The sequence below is a fragment of the Mercenaria mercenaria genome, chromosome 1, assembly GCF_021730395.1.
Source record: "Mercenaria mercenaria strain notata chromosome 1, MADL_Memer_1, whole genome shotgun sequence".
Lineage (NCBI taxonomy): Eukaryota > Metazoa > Mollusca > Bivalvia > Venerida > Veneridae > Mercenaria > Mercenaria mercenaria.
Window position 1 is genome coordinate 99592803 of NC_069361.1, and position 11240 is coordinate 99604042.

The following is an 11240-nucleotide window of genomic DNA, read 5'->3' on the forward strand; positions in this document are numbered from 1 at the left end:
AAAGCGTTAAGGATCTTACCATTTCTATAAAATGTTTATTCATTTTCTTTAATATAATTTTCACGAAGTCTTACAAATATATTTCAATTTATACAATATCTGTTATTAATATGATATACAGATTATTGCTTATACCGGTAGTATTCTTTTGATAATAACTTGTTATTGATTGTTAGTATCCTTACAATGATAAAATGTACTTGATCAAATGATCTAACAATGGCCTTGTTATTTGCTGAGGTCCACGACGACTTCCAGGGGTCAAATAATAAAGTCAATATGAAATAACTTGATTAATGATAGTTTCATTGTTCAAGTCCATGTTAAAAACATCAATCAAGTTGCTTAAAACCTGTATAAGGGGTATTTTGTATGTGCTGACATTGGCCATGATTTCTCATATTGCCTCAGTTAAATTTTGTATTGGATTAATCTCTTTAATATGATATGTACAATGTGTCTAATATTGTGTCCAGTACTGCATAGTCGTTTAATAAACATTTGTATGTTTGTCTGTTGAAATACCATAAGATGATTCATACAGTTAGTTGAAACGGACAGTATTTTGCAGTTATTAGATATTATTCCAGAGGCAGTAGCTAATGTCGCATTGAAAAAGACTGCTGAAATGTCAACACAATACGTAGACCGAGGTAGTGTGCTCAGTGCGAACCTGGCCGTTGACGGCATAAAGAATCAAAACTTTTTTAGCGGTTCCTGTTTTCATACAAGCAACGAACGTCCTTGGTGGCGAGTTGACCTTGGAGACATCTATATGATACTCATGATGAGGATATATAATCGACTTGAGTGCTGCAGTAAGGCATTTTCATCATTTTTATAATACTCTGCATTGTAGAAGAGAGGTATTTCATTGTTCGTTTTATACTTTATACACTTATCGTTTTGTCAGTCGATATAATGAAAGACAGTAGTTATTTACAAATAAGCTCACAAGGAATACCCACTTTCCGTTTTTCGTAGAAGGAAAAATATTGCAAAGCGAGGAGTTCCTCCGAGTACTGCATAATTCTGACTCGGAGTACCGACAATGTAGTTTTATTACTTTCAGCGGAATTTCGCCGAGTCACTTCGAGTAATTAATTTACGAACTCCGAGTCGGAATTACATAGGTAACACTATAATATATAGCGATATTTGTATGTCTATTCTGCGCGTCTCCGACATACAAGTCACTGAGCGGAAAAATAATAATGTTGAAACAAAATATAAAATATCTACAGGAGAATCCAGCCATTACTCAATGAATATGTACCATACGAAATGTTCATTACTGGTAAATGGGAAAGGTATCCAGCAATTCACTGAAGATGATATAAATGAAATATTAAGCAGAATCGAAGAAATTTTGAGTAAAAATAATGGTTCAGTGGAAATTTTCTACAGGAAAATAAAACATATGATATTGCCCACTTTCTCAGCAAAAGAATGTGCGCGGACAGAAAATCAGCTGCGTGTGGAAATGAGTAACTCGCCGACAACTCTCACTGCTGATAAATTCAAAACAGATCGAGTAAGTGCAGAAATAAATAACATTTGTAATGAAGGACAGAAAGAGGAAGCGATGTAATCACTCGAAAACCAAACAGAAAAAGATTTCATTTTAATCAGTGAATCAGATAATACCAATATTATTCAGATTATGAAGAAAATGCAAGCAGACATTTCCAAAATAAAGGATACCTTGTGGAATCATTTTAATGATGCGCATATTCAAAATGGCAGTCTCTGCGATGAAACCGGAACTGTCACCAGAACCCATCAGACAACCGGAGGTAGATCTATCTGACCAATTGAATCGAAAGGCGAATGGTTCCGCATCGTCACAACGAAGTCCACATTCTATACAACATGTGTTTCGAAAGACACATTGCTTCCCAGCTTCAAACTTTTTTTAATTCGACTAAAATCATCCATTCCACACAGTCAGGTTTTAGTCAATGTCATTCATGCTACACTAATCTTATTCACCTAATAGATATTTGGTTAAGAGATATAGATTCTGGAAAATGTGTTGGGGCAGTGTTTCTTGACCTCAGAAAAGCTTTTGATTTAGTTGACCATCAAATTCTCCTGTATAAACTGGAACTATATCATTGTTCTAACAATACAATTAATATATTTAAATCGTAACTGTCAAATAGAACTCAGATTATTAAACATAAAAATACAACATCAAATAAACTTAATATAACTTCAGGGGTTCCCCAGGGCTGAATCCTCGGTCCTCTCCTTTTTCTCCTTTATATGAATGATATTGACTTGGAAACGAACACTGGAAATATAGATCTTTACGCTTACGACTCTACACTATATGAATCTTACTCTGATATTCTAGTTTTACGGACTAAACTTCAAACTAACTTGAATGCTTTCAATAAATGGTGCCAAGTAAATACTATGTCGCTTCAGCCCACAAAAGCCAAATGTATGATATTAGCTACGAGCCACAAATTAAAAATAAAATATGTAAAAAGATCCTTTGAAAGCAAAGAATGCAACCACGAAGAATAATAGCAGACTCGGTTTGATTGAGTCTGTTCATGAGAGGTAATAAAATGTGCAACATCTCTCACGCCCCCTAGCCCCGGCTTAAGCGGACCTCTATTACACATATGTTGAATGGACTCCATGATCCCAAAGGACCAGAAAATATAACAACACTGAATCCAAGTACGGGGAAAAGTCAAAAAGATTTGTATCTTAAGTTAAATATAGCCGACGCTGAAATTGAAAATGTAACTTCACAAAAGATTCTTGGTGTTTACGTAGACAATACATTACATTATCGTGGAAGCTACAGCTAAACAAAATACGTATCAGAATTAATAGTAAAATAGCGCTCTTCAAGAAGATTAGTTATTACTTAAGTTATGATATGAAGATAGTGTTCTATAATTCATATATATTATCGACACTGGATTATTGTTGTATCGTATTGGGGACAGGAACTAAGTGCATTAACTCCATATATAGGCTTCAGACAAGAATGGCAAAATTAATGAAAAACAATGAGTCAGACAAACGGAACTCTGTATTATTTAATGAACTGAAATGGTTATCGTTTAGGAACAGGTGTCATTATCACGCAGCGGTCTTGGTATATAAAGTTCAGACCTTTCACCCAGTTATATAAAAGAATTGCTCAACTTTTCCAGTAATAACGCATATACTAGTAGCCTTAGATCGATTTCAAATAACAATTTAGTAACACCTAAACAACGAACTAAATACATGAAAGCTTCTTTTTCACATATCTCTGCATATTAGTGGGATACCACTCCTACAAATATTCGTTCCCTTACATCTCTAAACTTATTTAAAAAGTCGCTGAAATCTTATTTGTTACATGAATGTACCAACTAAGGTTCGATATTATATAAAGTATTAATGCGAATGTAGATTATGTTTTCTGAGTGATTGTCGAGTAATTTAACGTTTGTACATTATGTTATATAGAAGGCCATGTTTGATCTAAGATGTTGTAAATGTTTTATTTGCATGTCTGTACATGTTACCTTCTGAAAATAAAGAATTTATTATTATTGTTATTATTATTATTATTATTATAGGTCATTTTGAGTGCCGCGAGATGATTTCACGAAACTTTGTGACTATATTTCCCTACCTGGATGGAAGTTTTATGTAATTAGTTTGGTCTTTTTTACGTTCATAGATCAGTTAAGGATGACAATGAAACAGTTTCCGACTGTGTGAATAAAAGGTAGAAATAAAGTTATGTTACATGGACTAAATCACATAAAACAAGATAATACTTAGAATAAAGACCGTTAAAGCATAGTAATTTTAATGAAATCAGCGGCGAAGTCAATATTTTTCATTAAAAAAGTCTTTATTTGCGTTTTTATACGTTTTGAAATTGATTTCTTGAAGGATAATCAAATATCTACATGTACATGTACGCTTCAGTTTAACAAAAACTGGAATTTATTCTTGCGTATAGTAATAAAAAATTCAGCACTGCGAATCGTTTTGTTAATACGGAATTAAGAAAATGATCATATTTATACAATATGTTAATGAAATGTTTACGCAATTAAAGAAAACTGCATTATTTGATGATTTGACATTTGTTTTGATCAAAATTTATTGTTTATACATTTATACGCATATAATCAACGTATTTTTGTCCAATACACTTTTCTATTTGACTAATACATTAAACGAGAAACAAAACAAGATGAAAGGACAGCCGAAATTGGATGGTAAATGTTTTCAAGTTGATAAGAAAAAGAATAATTATACGAAATTTTATGAAATTATTTTTTAGATATTCAGCAGCACACCATGGTCTCATTCGGAGCGTTGAACTCTTCATATGAGGAATCCACCCAGCTGGCGTACGGAAGGTCGGTTGTTCTACCAAGGTGCCCGCTCGTGATGATGTAATGCACGGAGGGGCACCTGGGGTCTTTCTGGACCATCAAAGCTGGAAAGTCGCCATATGACCTATAATTTGTGTTGGTGCGACATAAAATAAAAAACAAAATCAAGAAAAAATGTGTTAATTTATCTTAATGTAAAATAAACAGTAACACAGGTTTATGTATCACAAACATTGTGTTTTATATATTAATCATTACACAAAATATATTTTTGTGATCTGCGTAATGTGAAATATGACCTCGCTGTTACTCGAAACTCGAATGAAACCGCTAAAGGTAATGATATATTCGTTTCCGTCATGTGCCTCGGCAACAAAAGAAATCAATACAGAACTGTGTGTATCCCACAAATAGGATTTCATCTCGAGTCAGTCCAGAGAATTCACTCAAATACTCGGAGTTACCTAGCAAAATTCTTTGACAGAAATTTGCTGACTCAAAGATTCGCTTTAGTACTCGTTCTTCGTCATCTTTTGAGGATCGAGTAAAATGGGTTTTCCACTTTAGCTGATCTGTATCTACAGCAAACGACGGGCCTCCGTCGAGTGGTTAAGTTCGAAAATTTCTACTCGTTCCCAAACAATTATGTTTGAAACGTTGCTTGGTGTGCAATATTCTTTCTGTGATAAAATAATTAAGCTGACTTGCGGAAGGTCGGTGGTTCTCTACAGGTGCCCGCGCATGCCTGAAACGATGCCGGAGTGAAATCTGGGGTTTTCCACCTTCAAGGATGTTTGAAAAGTCGTCATATGACCAGTATTGTGTCAGTGTGACTCTAAACTCAACAAAACAAAACGGAAACGAATACATTTTAAAATTCACCTTGCTCTACATGTATAAGTGGATATGATGTGAAAGTGAAAATCATACCTAATTAGAGGTATCCCAAATCTAAATTATAAACTTTTTATATACAAACTCAAATGTAATATCTCTTAACTGAACAATAAGAGCTGAACAGACCTCACGTATTAAAAAATAAATTTTGATGTTCACTAAGGGTGTTTTATAATACTACTAAGAGTACACAGAACTACATAGTTCGCATCAACAGTCTTAACTGTTTACTTTGTGTTCCTGCTCGATATTATTTTCATTCGCACAACCATTTTACAACGATAGTATTTAGTTTTAATAGGTAGATGGTGAATGTATGCGTGTATTAGGCCAACAGTTTTATATTAAACATAAGGTCCTAAAATGGTCATTTTTGTACAGTTAAACTCATTTATTAAAACTAAGTCAAAGCCAGTAAAAAGAAATATGTTTTCTGGCCCAATTTTTCTTCAGTATATTCTATATGTAAGAAGGACATGAACTTAAAGACTAGGATTCAGCGAAACTCGATTTTAAGGAACATAATTCTTTGTCCCAATAACACATTTTACTCGTTTATAGCAAACTTAGTCCGTAATTTAAAGATTTAATGCCATTCGTAACACACTTATGTATGCATATTCATAAATTCGTTGCTAAATGTGTAAAATTTACATAAAATTTTATCTATTATATTATGATGTGAAGCATATTTTAAATATCAACAATCTTTTTAAACGCCTTCCTCTATACATACAACAATAGATGAGAAAACTACACCGTCACCTCTCTGTCAATGTGTGATAGAGTACGTAACAGCGCGAGTACAACCTTTGAACTTAAAATTTTCAACTGTTTGACAAAATGTTGCCAAACTGCACTTTTATGCTTTAAACATGGTCAGTGATGTTAGGCCTAAAAAAAAATTCTTTGTTTCCGGTAACATGCTAAAAAAAATTAGGGTAGGTAGGTCGGAATTTTTTTTTTTTTTTTTTTTTTTGGAAATTTTTTTATTAAGGGAGACTTTTCGGAAATTATTTTCGTGTCAAAAAATTAATACAAATAAGGGGGTTATGCCTTTCGAGCATCAGGAAGTTAATTTTAAACATCATTGACCATGTTTAAAGCATAAAAAGTGCAGTTTGGCAACTTTTTGTCAAAAAGTTGAAAAACTTATTCTCCAAGGCCATAAAAACATTTAGGGTTGGGCCAAAAATTTAGGGTAGGTCGGGATACCGGAAACAAACGATTTTTTTTTACGCCTTAGAAATCAACTTCCTGATGCTCTAAAGGCATAACCCCCTTATTTGTATTCATTTTTTGACACAAAAATAATTTCCGAAAAGTCTCCCTTAATAAAAAAAAAATCCAAAAAAAACATTTTTTCCGACCTACCTACCCTAATTTTTTTTTAGCATGTTACCGGAAACAAAGAATTTTTTTTTAGGCCTTATTATCCTGTCATTAAGGAAGTTAAAAACATACCCGGTGGGTTAAAGATTTAGATCTATGTTGTGTAGATAAATGAACGTAGTGGATTTGTTATCAAGTGTAAACAAAGTATTTGTTAGTTACACGATTGATATTGATAGTGTGTTACCTGGGTTAACAAAATGGCGACTGGAGGAGTGAAAGAGACTGACAGACTTTCCGATGAAACTTTTGATTTACTGTGTTCAGTGTGTAAAAAGAAAAACAAAACTACAGAAGCTGCCAAGTTCTGTGTGGATTGTCGGGATTATTATTGTTCAACTTGTGTCAAGTTTCATGATGACGTTCCTGCTTTATCCACGCACAAGATTCTCGATAGGGGTCAGTTCCAACCAGGGGCTGGCCAGGTGCTACAAATGGTTCCTACTGAACGCTGTGACAAACACAGTCACAAACATGTAGACATGTATTGTCAGAAACATGATGATGTTGGCTGTTCTACATGCATCGCTGTTGATCATAAGTAAGAGTTTTATATTGTTCATAAGCTTATATACGTTTATGCCACTCGATAAAGACGTGTGTAATCGTGCTATTTTCATGCTGGCAGAAATGTTTTAGGATCCCACTACATTTTCCAGGGATGTCGAACGATTTCATATTTTGACATTTTCAGTTTTGTTTCGTCCAAAAACGATATTAGATAAACCTGAAAAAAGTAGGCTGAAGCGTTAAGGGACCTCAAAAAAGCAGCAGAAAGTGAGCAATGTCCATTCGTACAATTTCCCCTCTTGGTATACCCTGTAACAATTGATACGTATTAGACCTTCCTGGTATACCTGTAGTAAAGCTATAATTAGGGTCCGACCTAGACAAGCTTACTGTCGCTGAGCGGCTGCTTTTTAATTTCTGACTTCTGCAGCCACCGCCACAATATAAAACAAACTGTGCTGTATACGTCGGATTAGTTCGACTAGGTCCGACCAAATTTTACTGCAAATTTCATCAGGAAATACATCATACCTTTAATGTAAACCTATACCATGTTTTATCTCAGAAATATGCTTCTAAGATGTAACAAAATTCTTGAAACTTGTTAAAAAATTTACTTAGAATTTTGCCTCAAAATACTCCAGAATGCACCTAATGGGATACAGAATTTAAAAATTTTCAGGGGGAGCATGCCCCGGACCCCACCCCCTAGAAATATAACGAATTCATGTGTGCGTATGGTGATTTTCTGGCCAGCTACGCCTCTGGCTTGTACCCTCTACTGTGGGCGAAAAGCTTTAAAAATAGAATCTACATTTTCAGCTTAAAGCAGTAAAGGTGCAGCGGAACGCCGCCATCTTGATTCGGACGTCACGTCATTTCACAACGTAGCACTTTCAAAAAAAAAAAAAATAAATAAATAAAAAATAAAAAAAACATGCCTAGAGATATAATTTATGCTATTTTTGATAATTTTACAAGCAATATACATAAATTATCGGAGGTCTGAAATTAAGGACATACTTTATATATAGTACCAGTTTCTCACGTCGTTGCTATGATGCGACCAGGGAGCAAACCCACGCCGCCCCCCCCCCCCCCCCCCCCCCCCCCCGCCCACCCACAATCTGAGTTGCAAAAATTGAAAAAATAAACAATTTAATCCTTAATTGAAAATTTTAAGACTAAATTAAAGAGCCTAAAAGTCGGTCCTTTTAAGTCCTGAATTATCATATGCATTCATTGTCCATGTCTATATTTGTTCTGTCCAAATAAATGTCTTACGTAGAAATTTAGACTTTTGGGATACTTAATTTTTGGAGAAATCATAACATATTGTAAAACATATCTCAGTCAAAAAATTAAAAGGTTGTTGATCTCTTTCATACGGTATTAGGACTTGTCAGAAAGGTAGAAGTACAGTGAGAAAGACAAAGAAATGTTGTTTTTTTTATTTATGTTACTGTCGCTTATAAACAGACCATTCACATAAGTACTGCAAGACTATTTTACTTAATAATCTGAGCCAAAAAATCTTCACCCTAATCTTTTTTTGTAGTAATCTTTTATATATATACTAGTACATGTCTTTTGCATGTCGAAAATTGTTAACTAGATCAGGATTATTTGTGTTTCTTTAGTCATGTTTATGGAAATTATAAACTCTTTTTTATGCTTTCAGACTTTGTCGAGATACATTCTATATACCAGACTATCTGCGAAACAACAAAAACACGTCAGCATCTAAGATTATAAATCAGAAACTAGAAACCTCAGAGAAACTCTTGACAGACCAACATGAAAATTTCAAACAAGAGAAAAAGTACCTGTTGAAAAGTAAACACCTATGTTTGGAGGAGATAAAAGAATATAGAAAAGATATCAACCAAAGGCTTGATGTGCTGGAGCAGAACTCTGTAAAAGCTCTAGAAGCAAAATACAAACCAAAGCTGGACAAACTAGATGAACAAATGGCTAACATTCAGAAAACCAAGGTGAAAATATCATCAGTTAAAGATGACTTATCAACTGCAGGTAATAATGAATCACAGATGTTTGTCAGCACAAAGAAAGGCAAAAATGTTGCCGATAATGCAACCAAATTCATGGCTGAAATAAAAGAGGAAATAAAGGGAGAGGATATAAAATTTGTATCAGAACCAAATCTAATGTCTATGTTAACAGAACTTAACCATTTAGGTCATTTAGAGGAGATCGATACCAGGACACAGTCTAAAAATGAATGTAATAATGATAGTAAAACACATCAAAGTACACAAAGTAACAGTAAGAAACAAGCTCCTAGTGCTACACAAAAAGCAGAAGAGAGTGCTACCAGGCTGAAGTCTTATGACGGATATAATAATGATAGTCAAAAGTATCAAAGTACTCAAAGTAAAATGCAAGCTGTTAGTGCTACACAAACAGTTTCCAATGCTTTAATGAATGTCAAAAACAAGAAGCAATATAACATTAGAATACCATCAGACAAAAAGGGGTGTGATATTTACAGTGTCTGTGACCTTGATGATGGAACGATAATACTAGCTGACTATGGCAACAGTAAATTGAAACATGTGGACAGTTCAACATACACTGTCACTGACTACTGTGATGTATCTGGTTGGCTATTCCAAGTATGTAAGATCAGTAACCAGGAAGTTGCTGTCAGCTGTGGTGATAGTAAATACATTCAGTTTGTTTCACTTGGAAGTAAAATGGTACCAACCAAACAGATAAAAACTGACCATTGGTGTGTTGGTCTAGCTTATGCTGCTGGACATTTGTATATTTCAGACGATACATCAGTATACATATATACTGTATCAGGCAGCAAGCTGCAGCAGTTCTACATCAAGGACGAGTTTGGACTGAGACTGTTCTCCAACACCCGCAGTCTAGCTGTCAGTAACGATCGTTCCAAGATTTATGTTGCTGACTGGAACTATGGACTGATCTCACTGGACAGAAATGGAAAGCTTCTTGGAAAATATAATGGACCAGAGTTGAAACAAGCTAGAGATGTTTGTATAACTAATAATGGAAGTGTGCTTGTGTGTGGGTCTTGGTCTAAGAATGTTTTACAGTTTACACCAGACTGTAAGAAGATAGGGGAAGTATTGAAATGTGATGCTGGATGCAGTACTGTCTGCTATGATCCTAGACAGAGCAAACTTATTGTTGGTTGTTATAAAAAGGACAGTATTGATGTGTATGATGTTGTTTAGCTAGAGTTAAACACCTCAAACAAAATGATCCACTTGTCTACTTCAGACATTAATCAACAAATTTCATTTTTACCAGTAAAGACAGAAACTGTTCTCCGATACCTAAGATTGTCCAAGTTGGAATTCTGGACAGAAATGGAAAAGTTCTTGGAAACTTTAATGGACTAAAGTTAAAACATGCAGAAATGTCTGGACTAAAGTTAAAACATGCAGAGAATGTTTGTGTAATTCTTTGGAAAATTTAATGGACTAAAGTTAAAACATGCAGGAACTGTTCTCCACTACCTACAGTCTATCTGTCAGTAACAACAGAGCAAACTTATTGTTGGCTGTTGACTGAATTCAGGACTACACTGATGTGTACAAGGTTGTTTAACTAGAGATGAACATCTCAAACACAATTATCTACTTTGTCTACTTTAACAATTTTAATAAAATCAGCCTATTTCATATTACAGAATAGTCTAACTTCATTTTTTTTCAAAAAATGTTTCAGCAAATGAGAAATATTATAAAAACTCAATGCATTTTAATGCTAAGTTTGCTTCTATATCAGAATATTTTTGAGTTTCAGTTTTACAGCAGTTAGGGATGTGCTGTAAAAATGACTGTATTTTCATGCTATTACATACAATATATAACATGAACATTTTTATACCAATTCAGACAATATTATGGAATGATATTTAGGTAAATATTACACAATGCCTGCTGACTGTTACAATTTACTCACTGACACTCCCATTGTGCTTACTGGTATAGTAATCATGCATGCTGGCACCTTTAACACGCTTGTTGACAATGATACCACGCTTGTTGACAATGATACCATGCTTGCTGACAATGA

General features: G+C 34.2%; 1 protein-coding gene across 1 annotated transcript; it reads left to right on the top strand.

Annotated features, from left to right (window-relative positions):
* The first annotated feature begins 6833 nt into the window (after positions 1 to 6833).
* Positions 6834 to 10573, top strand: LOC123528944 (uncharacterized). The gene is made up of 2 exons (XM_053518452.1): positions 6834 to 7197; positions 8848 to 10573. The coding sequence occupies exons 1-2, from the start codon at positions 6857 to 6859 to the stop codon at positions 10391 to 10393; spliced, it is 1887 nt and encodes a 628-aa protein (XP_053374427.1). The 5' UTR covers positions 6834 to 6856; the 3' UTR covers positions 10394 to 10573.
* Positions 10574 to 11240: the final 667 nt, after the last annotated feature.